The 13,465-nt window shown below is 37.0% G+C and overlaps 1 protein-coding gene across 1 annotated transcript in view; it reads right to left on the reverse strand.

The window, feature by feature from the left end:
- Nucleotides 1-13,465, reverse strand: part of LOC110171149 (metabotropic glutamate receptor 7) — a 201,430-nt gene that overhangs the window by 54,932 nt on the left and 133,033 nt on the right. Inside the window, 3 exon segments of the mRNA XM_020936837.2 lie at nucleotides 1,393-1,455; nucleotides 1,457-1,533; nucleotides 8,083-8,283. Of these exon segments, the coding sequence (XP_020792496.2) occupies nucleotides 1,393-1,455; nucleotides 1,457-1,533; nucleotides 8,083-8,283 (341 nt within the window).

Genomic DNA, 13,465 nt, shown 5'->3' on the forward strand with positions numbered 1-13,465 from the left:
TCAAATACAACTGCACTGAGCATATGGGGGCTACATATGGCATTCAGCATTTACAATAAATATTTCAAACTTCATATTCATACTCAAGTTGTAAACCGTACATCTGATATGAGTGACAGTTGTTTGTATAACCAGTGTTGGGGAGTAACAGATTACATGCACCGGAGTTACGTAATCAGAGTACAAATTATGAGTAACTGTATTCAGTTACAGTTACTGTTTCAGTGAGTGGTAATTAGATTACAGTTACTTTGTTGAAATAAATGGATTACATAGGCGGGATTTTCTTGTTTTCACATTTTGGCTATATCCCTTTTTTTTTTTTTTTTTTCCCGGTAATTCCACTCATTCCTGGAAACTAAAACAGGTCTAAACTAGATCTAAACTAGGACTAAAACCAGGTCTAAACCAGGTCTATAACAGGACTAAAAGCAGGTCTAAACTAGATCTAAACTAGATCTAAACCAGGTCTAAACTAAGTCTAAAACCAGTCTAAAACCATGACTAAACCAGATCTAAAACCAGTCTCAAACCATGACTAAAACAGGGCTAAAACAGGACTAAAACAGGACTAAAAGCAGGTCTAAACTAGATCTAAACTAGGTCTAAACCAGGTCTAAAACCACGACTAAACCAGGACTAAAACAGGATTTAACAAGACTAAACCATGCTGGGCGAACGTGTCTCCTCCTCTTCTATCAATAATATTTTTAATTTGGTTCAGTAAAGTCTGGACTTTTTATTGTCTTTTTGCAGACAAAACATCTTATGTTACGATATTCTCATTTTGCTTCTCTACAGCAAATCAAGTAATCCAAAGTATTCAGATTGCGTTACTCACTTTAAGTAATTTAATGGATTATGTTACAAACTACATTTTAGGGTATGTAATCTGTAATCTGTAGGGGAATACATTTTAAAAGTCACCTTCCCAACACAGTTTGTAGGTTGTTTTTGAAGGTAAGGTTCTGTTTTTGTATATTGTCCTGGTAGGTTTAACCCTGATCTAATTATTCATACATACTGGTCTCACATTTACACATTTCATGCATTTTATACAGCTAACTACACCTGAATGAATACAAATTAGGCATGTGATATTATACGCCATATCTTTACATATAGTGACCTTCACTTTGTAAAAATTCTGAATGCTAGTAAGTGAAAAAAAAGAAAAATCTTGTTCTGATCAATTCTGATTTCACTCGGTTGTCCCCTGTTGATCTTCTAATCTGATTCTTGTTAATTCTGTTTGCTTTCAACGTTTCAAAGTTTTTACATGTGAATCCATATTGAGGGTTCAAAAGATTGTATATGATTGTATAATAATGAATAAAATGTACTCTATAATCGTGTTTTTTATTTGTGGTGTGGTGAAAAGTGCAGACTTACACTGAGCTGCAGAGATTCGGTCCACTGTCCAATCATCTTGTATCCGTGGCCCGTGATGTTGCTTCCACTGATACTGGAACAGGTCATAGCGTCCTGGGGCATCTCCATTTCTGTTGAACGTCACCGAAGTACCAGCACTTCCTGTAAACAGACAGATAAGGTCACATGCTGGGAATCTCTGAAACACAGCCACTATTTCACCACAAATATAGTTCACTCAAACAGACAGTTGCGCATTCACTAGTTGCTCTTGTATTTTTGGGTGAGTAGAGAAACCAACTTCAAAACAAAAACAAAAAAACAACAGCTCCATCAGTCCAGGATCATCATCTCTGCCTTTGAAACCTGGGGTCACTGGCTCATGTCCTGACTCAGACACTTTGAAATTGCCAATATGTGCCGTCATTCACGGTATCTAATTTTAAATCTTCTTTTTTCAATTTGTAACTGCTCCTAATTATGTAGTCATCTTCCTCTACTCCACTGTGAATATGATTTTTAAACGGTCCCATCGTGCTGTTTTAAAGTTGTTTCCTCATCATAAGCATACCCGGAGTTGTGTTTTTTGTTTCTTTCACACGTTTAACACACAAACCCTGTATATTTAGACTGAGTTCTTCTCTCAAACTGAAGACGCACTGTTCCACCACCGTGATGTCATGTGCTAATACAGGAAGTGCTCCTCTGTGTATTTAAACTCCAAACACCTTCACTAGAATCATTTGCATAATTTCAGGCATCAAATTGCCTATCGCTATTGAACAAAAGGTAAAATGTGGCTGTTAACCCTTCCAGACCTAAGGGCAATTTTAGTACATCTGTCCTCACCTAGATTTTCTTCTTAATTTTGCTATTAAAACTTCCCCTTTTACCCCCTAATGAAGTGTTATACATCCTTTTTTTTAAGTACAACCTGTTATTTCACAATCTTCACGCTGTAGTTGTGTCATATGGCTGTGATAAAAGCTATAGGACCAGAAATACAAATGAAAATGAAAACACACGGCAAACCTGTATAAACAACTTTTTGGACATAAAAAATGCTTAATTTAGGGCCTTAGCTACAAAAGTGCAAAATACCAAGTCTGTAAGTAAACTAAAAATATCCTTATTGATGTATATTATATTTGGATTTGTACTGAAATAAACCTTTCAAATAAAAATAGCAAGTGTTGAACAATTACACAGACCAAGATGCATAATTTGTCATTTATTGCATTGCAAACCGCATTTAAAGCATCATTTTCTATTATTAAAAACACAGACGCTCAGAAGAGTCGACCATTTTGACTCACTACACTCTTTGGCAAAGTTTAGGCCAATCAAAATGGATGGAGCACATGCATTTGGTTAAAACAAAGTTCCTAACGTTTACTCGTTTTACCTACCTCATCAGGCAATGAGCGTGTGACGTAGGATAATGCCAGAAATATGTTCGGAAAGACGCAACTCTTATCTTTTCAAGGGGATAAGATGGAAGTAAGTTTCTATCTTTTATGGTTGGAAAGTTATGCGCAGTTATATAAAACATACATATGACATAACATGTAAGACTGGAAGGGTTAACTTGAAAACTACAGCTTCATTACAAGGTGGAAGGAAGCATTTTGAGGTATGTTTTGATGAGGTAACAACATTCTAACATGTCCTAAAGCTCACAAGAATCAACTGTGCGTAATGGAGGACCTTTGAGTGGCATTACGGCTGGAGTTGGAGGTGTCATCTCAAAGTCCGTAAGCCTATAAGACGTCAACATGAGATGATACAAATGCACTTAAAATAACAGAGAGTCGTGTCCATGGCTAGGTTTGACCGTCAAGGAGATTTGGTGACACATGCCAGGGCTCAGCAGCCTCCTCTGTGAGAATAAGTCATACTGTGTAGCTTGGCTGTCCTCTCCACTCTTGTGCCCTTTACTCCAAACTACAGCCATATTATGTGCGCTTTTCTCATCACTCCTATGTCCCTATATGCAGTGTTGGGAAGGTGACTTTTAAAATGTATTCCCCTACAGATTACAGATTACATATCCCAAAATGTAGTTTGCAACATAATCCATTAAATTACTTAAAGTGAGTAATTTGGTCTGAATACTTTGGATTACTTGATATTGTCATGTTTTTTAAAACGACATGAATGTATCAACCACATCCTGAAAAATCTTGTTTGTTCTCTTCAAATTGTCTGTTGAGCCCAAATCTCCATGAATAAGCAACTGTTTGCTGTAGAGAAGCAAAGACCAGGAAATCTGAACATAAGATGTTTTGTTTTATCTGCTAAAAGACAATAAAAAGTCCAGTCTTTACTTAACCAGATTACAAATATTATTGATAGAGAAATGATTTTTATATGAGATCACTGCTGCTTTAAATTATGTTCACTCTACTGTTAGTGTCATATTGTTTAGACCTGGTTTAGTCCTGGTTTAGTCCTGGTTTTAGACCTGGTTTTAGTCCTAGTTTTAGTCCTAGTTTAGTTTTAGTTTGGTCCTGCTTTTAGTCCTGGTTTAGTCCTGGTTTAGTCCAAGATGTGAAAACAGGAACATACCGCCCTGTAATCCATTTATTTCAACAAAGTAACTGAAATCTAATTACCACTCATTGAAACAGTAACTGTAACTGAATACAGTTACTCATAATTTGTACTCTGATTACATAATCCTGGTACATGTAATCTGTTACTCCCCAAGACCCTATAACTTCTTAAATTTCAGTGTAGGCTAAGTGTTGTTCATGTCTAAATTTAATAATGTGGCCAGAAATAGCAGAGACAAAAACAACTGTGACAATAGGTGATGGTGACAGAATAGAGAAAATAAGCTTCCTTTTGTTTGACGTCTACAATAATAAGCTGTGATAGAGGGTTTTACCGGGGTCTGCTGTTGTCTGAGCTGTGAGAGAATGGGCATTTGAGTCAATAGTTTAAGAGGATCTAGGGTTCCACTGAGACATAAATGGAGATTAAGTACCTGTAACTTTCTTCTGAAACTACTCTAGAATACATTTTCCTGAAGAATTTTCAGCAAACTGGCCTTTTTAAAAAGCTTTGTAAATATGTTGAAATGTATGCCTGCCCACACAATGCAGCTTGCTTCAATGTTTAGAAAGATTATTGAATTTTCCTAATGATATGTATTGCATTATCCTTTTCAAAGAGAATAGGACCAAAAGCAAATTTACACTGTAATATAAAACATGAATATAATGCATAATCATCAAGGCTGTATGCTCTAGCATGAAAATTACTTTTTTTTCATCATTTGATTTACTTTTACATAGAACATGGTTGTTTACTTATTTTATATAACATCACTATTTACATCTTCAATTAGCATAATAATAGAAGTCTAGAATAATAGCTCATCTTTAACAATATGAAACAGTCTTTCTATGAATAACACATACAGGTTTTTTTTTAAGGTAAATCAAATCACAAATAGCAGTTTTTGATTTTTTTTTGTGTGCAAATTTATTGTCACTTAAAGGACAACTACTATATTATGCAAACTTTTCTTTTTTGAGCTTTTAACCATGATAAATTGTTGTCCCCTTGTCAAAACATACAATGTGTTCTGCTTCATTCACACATTATACCATTAATCAAAAATACTCACTACTACACTACGTTGCCTGGACTGTTGCATTGTAGACAAAGCTATAGTTCTCCGGCTCAGTTGTGTCATAAACACTGACTGGACTGATTTTGCGGTCAAAATGCGTCCAAAACAATCACACTTACTTAGCAGAGCATTCAGTTGGCCTAAGGGTTTAATTAGTGTATTTCTTATTGTTGGCTCCTGTTGCCAGAGGGAGCACCAATGCCTACATACATCATTTAAAACTGAAGAGTAGTTTATAAAGTGTGTTTTCCAAATGTGGACAATATTTTAAATTAAAAAATGTGAAAAACTATTCTCAAGGTGACCAAAAGCATGTTTAAAAGGGAGTTAAAGCAGACCTATTACACAAAATCGACTTTTCAGAGCTTTTGACCATGTTATAGTTGTTTCCCCTTCCCATTTTCTCTCTCGAAGTTGTGTTTGGAATGATTGATGCATCTTTGAGAAATCTTTACTTACTTATTTTCAAGACACCATATTGCTGATCACTACCACTGGCATAGGCCCACTGCTCTATATTTACTTCTCCAGTTTTGTTTTCTTAGCTGGTATACACAAAGGATTCTGTAGTCATTTTGGTACAAAAAAAAATGTGACCTGCAGCTATCCTTTGGAGGTGCTGTCTCTTTATTGTAATGGCGTTTTGCTCCCACTGGGCACTGCAGCTTTCTCCACGGTTGTCATAGATTGTATAGCAGGCTCAAGCACAGTATGTCTTCTTTAAAGCCACAAGAATGCATTATGCGTGTTGTTTAATACTTCTAATATGGTGACATTTATACCTCCCCAGGTCTGTTTTTGGGCCAAACCAGACACATGCTCTCAGGATGATGAGTTGCTGGTCAGAATGGAGACAAGCCTGACAACAGCGTCTGGAGTGCTTTGTGCCAATGGCAGTTTGTCTTTTGTCTCTTTTGTGTCAGCTGCTCAATCAGTCATTCCTTCCACCAGACAACTGTGCTGGATCGATAGTTGGGCTAAATGCTACCACTGGCAACACAGACCCATATGAAGTGGAATTTTCATTGGAACTATATCAAGTGATGGATAACAATTTGTCAAAATGTCAGATCTTTTCTCTTAGTTTTGGTGGTTTAATGGTTCTTACATAACACTCACCTCAAAGCACAACTGCCTGAGTCATTTTTGGGCCAAATTGAGTTTTATAACCTCCAGACCCTGCTGCATCTGTAGTGTATTGACGTTATCCTGCACCAAGCAGAATGACTTAAGCTGGGTTACGCAGTACAGGCCTGTGGGCACGTTTGTGACCCCTCTAACTTTTCATACGTGCACTTTTAAACTCACACAACATCATAGAAGTATGCTAGCAAACCACTGGCACTTTTAACTTTAGCACTGCTTTGTTTAAAGTCTGAGGTTTTTGTCACCAAACTTTTCTGGCTCTCTTGTGTGCAGTGATTTGTTCAGAAGATGTGTCAGAGGTGCTTTATTGCCCTCAGCTCACCTACGCACCTTGCTCCAGCTGTGTTTACATCACCTGCAGCTCGATTTTACCACGCACGCACTTGGACCCTATGATTCACGACAAATATCAAACATGTCTGATGTCTCTGTGACTGCACAATCAGCTGACATGTGTTCATGGTGAGCAGGTAATCACATAAGCCTATAACCCCCTGTACACTGCACGACATTGATGCATGAAGGAGGCAAAATTCAGCTCGAGTGTAAGCCCAGCTTTACGCAGTGTTATGAGGTTAATGAAAGCATAACAATGTGCCCAAGTCTGAAATAAAACTAAATAAAAAATAAAGTACATAAAACTGTGTACATTTTTATAACGTGTCTACTATTTTTGTAGCTGCACTCTCAGTCTAAATCTCAGTCCATCTGCCATGTGACCACTTCACTACTGCCTGATATCCAGTGAAAGGTTCTTTATATTGTGTTATGATGTTGTAGTGTTTGGCTTTATTCATTCATGATAAGAGTAATTTTGTTTTGCTTCTTTTCTGTAAGCTTTAAAGGACTACTTCTTGTTGAAGAATTAGTTGCTAAAGCTTTGTCCCTTCAAGATCAAAATACTACAAAATAGGCAAGCCCAGAAATCAAATATTCATTAATAGTAGCAGAGGCCACCAGCTCACTGCAAACAATACCCTGTGTTGCTTGATCATGTTTTGTGAGTAATTTTTAAGACTCAAATTTTCGGTCACCGGTTCAAGTGACACTTTTCATCTGAAATGAGAACATCGCAGCTTTTTATAATTGCATGATAAAACTATCTGTCAGGGCTGGCTTCACAACATCTTCCCTCATGCATATTATTACAAAGGCTGAAAATCATGAATAACCCAACACAATTTGAAGTAGGGTCTGAGTGACATTGTGTAAGTCTCACCTTTTTTTAATTTAGAAAGTGTACAAAAATGTCAAAATCCATCTTCCCCAATTGTTGTTTTATCATCATAAAATGACATATCTCATAGATTTTTACATTGTTAGCCAAGCATTTGCATCTACCATACAAACAATGTATTAACATTAAACTCTGAGATGTAGCACAGTTTCATAGTGCATGATATCTGTAATTATGATATATAACTAACATCATATTTTATTTCCACAAACCTGCATGGAATAATGTTCATGGAAAATTAAATTCATTAATACTGTTAATGCCACAGTCTTACAATATATTACACTGACAAATTGAATCATAAAGCAAGTTTCTTCTTTGCCAAGGAGCAATTAATATCATTTAGAAAAGATATAGTATGAAAAGCCTTTTTATGTCCTTTATTAAGCTTGTGGTATAAAAATGTATATTTATAATTGACAACAACATTTGCTGCATAGTTGTGGTTAGTCAGACTGCCCATACTGGAATATACACATCCCAGCCATCCAAATCATATTATCACCATTTATTTTCACAGTATTGCCATCTGTTGTTTTGTGTCATAGTTTAAATGTTAATTATCAGAGTGACTGTTATTGACTGTGTTAAATATGCACTTCTAAAATGCTCTTCACTGTGTGGTTGACGGTTTGAATCCCATAATTCCAATTCCTGTCGTCTGGAAGGAAGCCAACAGTCTACTCACCATTGAAGCTGACACTGCGGATGTACTTGAGAAGTTTCTTTCCCCCTGCCAGCTCCATGTCGGGGCAGTATCCGGAGTTGTCTGGACACAGGTCTCTCTGCATGTTGTGGAGAGCATGGGCCATGGCATAGACAGCATCAATCACAAACTGCACCTTCCCCTCCTGTTCGTACTTGGAGTCAATCCCGATACGCTCCTGACCTGAGAGAGACACACAGAGCCCAAGATAATGGCTTCCATCTCCACAACAAGATCAGCAAACAGAAGACCATGGATTCAGTCACAGTGGGTACATTTACATGCCCAGAAACAGCTGAGAACTAGAATAAACAGACAACAGATAGAATTCAGATAATGATCCGAGTTTTTGTGTGCATGTAAACAGCCACAGCCACCGCTTACTTTTAGTGGCTTGGATAAGTTTTCATGTAAATTCGTCCAGTATTTAGTGTGTTGTCTGAATAAACATGGAATTTGCAAATGATGGGAACATATGAACTTCACTTCACTTTGGTTGAATGGTTTAATGGTCTAGTAAGGAAATGAATCCTCTGCATCTGACACATTCCTCAGAGATGCTCCTTGAACCACATTCTTGGGATGGGCAAAAGTCCTATGACTGATATAAATGAAAAAAAAAACAAAAACAAAAAAAACATTGAACAAGAGCCTCAACTTCTTTGAGAATCAAAACCTGAGAACTGATTTACAACACAGGAATAAACTGTCTATAATTAAGTTATTATGTATGATTCATAATTCATTGACATTAACTTCAGTTTAAATCAGATTGTAAAGACAAAAGACACTCTCATTCATTAAAACTGATTCACAAACAACCACATTACATTTAGAACATTTTTAGAACACAACTTGACTTCAGTACCGATACAATAAACTCATTAGAGTGAAATATATATATGTATATAAAAAAAGAAATGTTTGAAAATAGTGATGAGGGTAAACATTCCGAATGAGATGCAGTTTTATTGTTATTTCAAAACAGTAGGGGCTGTTTCATATTTTTATGACTGGGTCATGATGACTGCTGGATCTCAGAACTGAAGAAAATGGGTCTTTTCACATCAATAACAGGCATAGAGTCACATTGAGACGATCGCCGTTATCTTAGACGCTGCAGGTTGATACTGTATTCTCAGCACATTTTCTGGTGGAAATGGGAGTAATTATTACCAGGTGCAACTGGCATTAGACAGTGGGGAGACTTACGTTTGGAGACGCGTAGTGCTCACCTTATGTTACTGATGCACAATAAATGTTTGCTTTGTTTTGAATAGAAAAAAAAATAATGCAAAATTATGTTAATACTTAAGTTCTTTCCAATTAGTTTCCCATTTCAGGATTGCCAAAGTTATTTATTTTGCACTTTTAAAATGTTCAACACAATCAACTTGCAAAGTACAAGTAATTAAATGCAAATTTTAAACAAAGAAAATACACCGAATTGCTAAAAAATTATGACTGAGGAAAATCAAGTCAGTGTTTCTAAAATGGTTGGCAAACTGTTTTCATTACATTTACTGGGATGGAGATAATTGTGGATCATTGATATTTTAACCTGTTTTTGTAATGTTTGGGTTAATTTAAAAACAAAATACTGACTCTATACTCCAACACTCGAAGCTCCCTGTTTTGTTACTAAAATGGTCACTTTTGGATTGCATGATTTAGTTTGTTATTATGATTTTATTGTATTGTGGTGATTACATAAAGCCATACCATAATTGCTGAAATACCTTATATACTGCATTTGCACATCTTTCTATTACTCTGAACATCTGAACAAAGCACATAATTAAGTTCTAAGAAAAGCTAATATGACAGGTATTAGCCCACTGGCACAAAGGTATAAGGTGACAATATTGGTATCACTGACTCGTAGAAAGTACCTTCTTATTATTAAAAAGACATTCTGTATTATGTCTCAAACATAACAGTTAGAAACCAAATTAACTTCTGAATGGACACAGCAGAAGTTAATTCCTGTGGATGCACCTCACTGCTGCCTGTCGGCGCTCGAACCTGTGAAACCACAGAATGTGCCAACTCCACTCAGGTCTCCATGGCGATGCCTTTGCTCCGGCTGCTTGCCTATGCCCAACAGGCCTTTCATGATTAATTAGTAAGTATAGTTCACATTACACAGGCAGAGAACAGGAGAGGAGCAGGGAAGGAGGCAGTAGCGTGCAGAGAACATGACCCCAGTGTCCAACTCCAGTGTGGGAAGTGAACAGAGTCAGGGCCAGTATATATGACTTCATTATTATGGCTTGTGAACAGAGAGATGAGACCAGTGCGATTCTGGATTCACTACATTAACTCCATACTATGCTTCTCCACTCAGTAATGGTTTGCATTATCTCTTTCCACTCCCTATTTTATTTGAGGAATATACATCAAAAAAAAAAAAAAAAAAAAAAAAGTGTACAAGTAATGCAAGCCTTTAAAATTGCTTTAATGAATCGCTGCTTTGGCTCCATCTATTTGCAATTAGTAATCTTGTGATGTGCAAAATGTACCTGAATATTCATTATATCATAAAGAGAGAGACCGCAAAAAACAACAACAACAACAACAACAAAACATAGTACTTCAGGCAATTGCAAATGCCACTGCCAATGTGGCAACGTCTAAATAATGTATGAGTTTATGGGCGACAATAATTGAATTTGAGTCTCATAGGCTGAGCATACAGACAAAACTGTGAAATTGTTGCCACTAAGAAAAAGCATAATGGCCTGGCACACACACTGTAATCCTGATTCATTCAAGTTTAAGGGATAACATTTCTTAAAAGTCTTTTCAATCTGCTTTAGTAAACCAACAACACCCTCTTAACCATTCATTATAATTCCCGTTATCTCGTATTTACATAAAAGCGTGCAGAGACAATACACACATGCACAAATGGGAACTATGGTTCAGAGTTCGGCCTCACCTGGGATCTCATTAACCGACAAATATATGTACACCTCGTGAATAATCGCATGAATAGTATTATGCATTCAACCCAGTCTCCCACAAAACAACATACCCAGTGTTGGGAAGGTTACTTTTAAAATGTATTCCCCTACAGATTACAGATTACACACCCCAAAATGTAGTTTGTAACGTAATTAAAGTAAGTAATGTAATCTTCACATAAGATGTTTAGTCTGATAAAAGAAAATAAAAAGCCCAACCATATTAAAATATTATTGATAGAAGAAGAGGAGACACGTCCACGCAGCATGGTTTAGTCCTGTTAAATCCTGTTTTAGACCTGGTTTAGACCTGGTTTAGACCTGGTTTTAGTTCTGCTTTAGTCCTGGTTTAGTCCTGGGTTAGATCTAGTTTAGACCTGGATTTAGACCTGGTTTTAGACCTGGTTTTAGACCTGGTTTAGACCTGGTTTTAGACCTGGTTTAGATCTGGTTTCAACCCGGTTTTAGACCTGGTTTTAGAAAAGAAAAAAGGGATATAGCCCCAAATGTGAAAACAGGAAAATACTGTCATGTAATCCATTTATTTCAACTAAGTAACTGTAATCCAATTACCACTCATGGAAACAGTAACTGTAACTGAATACAGTTACTCATAATTTGTACTCTGATTACATAACTCCAGTACATGTAATCTGTTACTCCCCAGCACTGAACATACCTCATATTCACACAATGTTAGCAGAGTTTCGGGGAATATTCTTAGGACATTCTTAAACGGCCAATATTACTATTATAATGTTATAATGTTGTTTCCTCATCACAAACAGACCTGGAGTTATGTTTTGTTTCATTCACACATATTTAACACACAAACTGCATATTCAGGATGAGTTCGGAGGCTGAAAACACCACCTTGTGATGTCATGTGGTAATACAGGAAGTGCACCACTGTTCTTTTATACTCCATACACGCTCACCAAAGATATTTACATCATTTCAGCCCATTTGCCAATCTGTACTGAAGAAAAATGGTAAAAGGTAGCTGTTAACTTGAATATTACTCCTTCATGACAACACAAGGTGAAACAGGGCATTTTGAGCTTTGGAGATGTGGCCAGACTAATAATAAAGGATTACTCAGATGCATGAATGAAACTAAATGCAACTCTAGGTATGTTTTTGAGGAGGTAAACACCGACATGACATCCGTGATCTTCTGCAAATTAAAAAACAGCTAAACATTTGCTGTGTATAGACTCATTCAAACTGTAAACTTTCACTTTCGAGGGACATTTTTATTCCATCTATTTTCTATCCACCGCTGACGAATGATGCTGATGTCTGAAGAGCGAGTGATGTGCGTTTTGTACTGAAGAATACAACCTGAGCTGCATACGATATAAGCTCCTCTTTCCAAAGCTTCAAAGATATAGGTTTGTGTACATGCTCTGACGCACGGTACCGTAGACAACAATTGCCGCTTTGTGACAAAGAGCTGCACCTTTTTGACTGTGGGGATATACATTGCGGGAGGGTATAGACTCTGACGCGTAAGAGCAAAGCTAAAACACAACGCGTGAATGCTGTTATTTAACGCGCAACAGGCCCTGCATCACTTATGTGCACTTGAAAACGCCTTTGACAAAGTTGAATGCATCCAACCGGTCTGAATAATGGCTCCGGAGTGCTCTCTGTTTGAAGCAGCGTTGCGAATAGAGAGATGGCGTGATGCTCGGTACATACTAAAGAACAACTCAATGAGGTGTTTTGATAAATGCAGGTAACACAAACAGGGACAACAGAGACAAAGAAATTCCCTATGGAGTGGTTTTATATATACACAGATGAGAGGAGATTTCAGTTCACGATACGCCTATGCTGGTCTTCAGAGTTGACGGATGAAAACCGCAAAGAAACTAAAAACATGCAAACGCCGCACAGGAACCTAGCCCAGGAATCAGCCTATACGATCTCCTTGCTGAGGGAAGAGTGCTGGCCTCTTAACCATTGTGCACTTTGGGAGGTTTAGTTGCCTGATCTGCTAGTGCCTTCAATATTCTCTTTGAACCCAGAAGGAACTGGGACCAGATCACAGAGCGTAAAAATCATCTGTCCTAACTTAAGACGATCCAACCATCCCATATGGAAAAGATATAGACAAATCATAAACCATTTTAACATGTTTTATCTGAATCCTAAAAGATTTGTATATGACAGTGAAAACACTTACAAGATCTTTGGTAAATATGTGCAGCATGAAACATATAAAACTTTGTAACCTGCAAGAGCTGAATATGACACTAATCCCACACACAATCTCCTCACAAGTGTTGGACAAAGGTCATTTATACCACAGAATCATAGAAAAACAAGTGAAATGATGATTGTTTCCTTAAACTTGATTGCTGTGTGTGTATGAGAGTGAGAAAGAACATTAT

This window comes from Boleophthalmus pectinirostris, unplaced genomic scaffold (genome assembly GCF_026225935.1).
Source record: "Boleophthalmus pectinirostris isolate CB_2022bp ecotype Guang Dong unplaced genomic scaffold, ASM2622593v1 HiC_scaffold_3, whole genome shotgun sequence".
Classification (NCBI taxonomy): domain Eukaryota; kingdom Metazoa; phylum Chordata; class Actinopteri; order Gobiiformes; family Gobiidae; genus Boleophthalmus; species Boleophthalmus pectinirostris.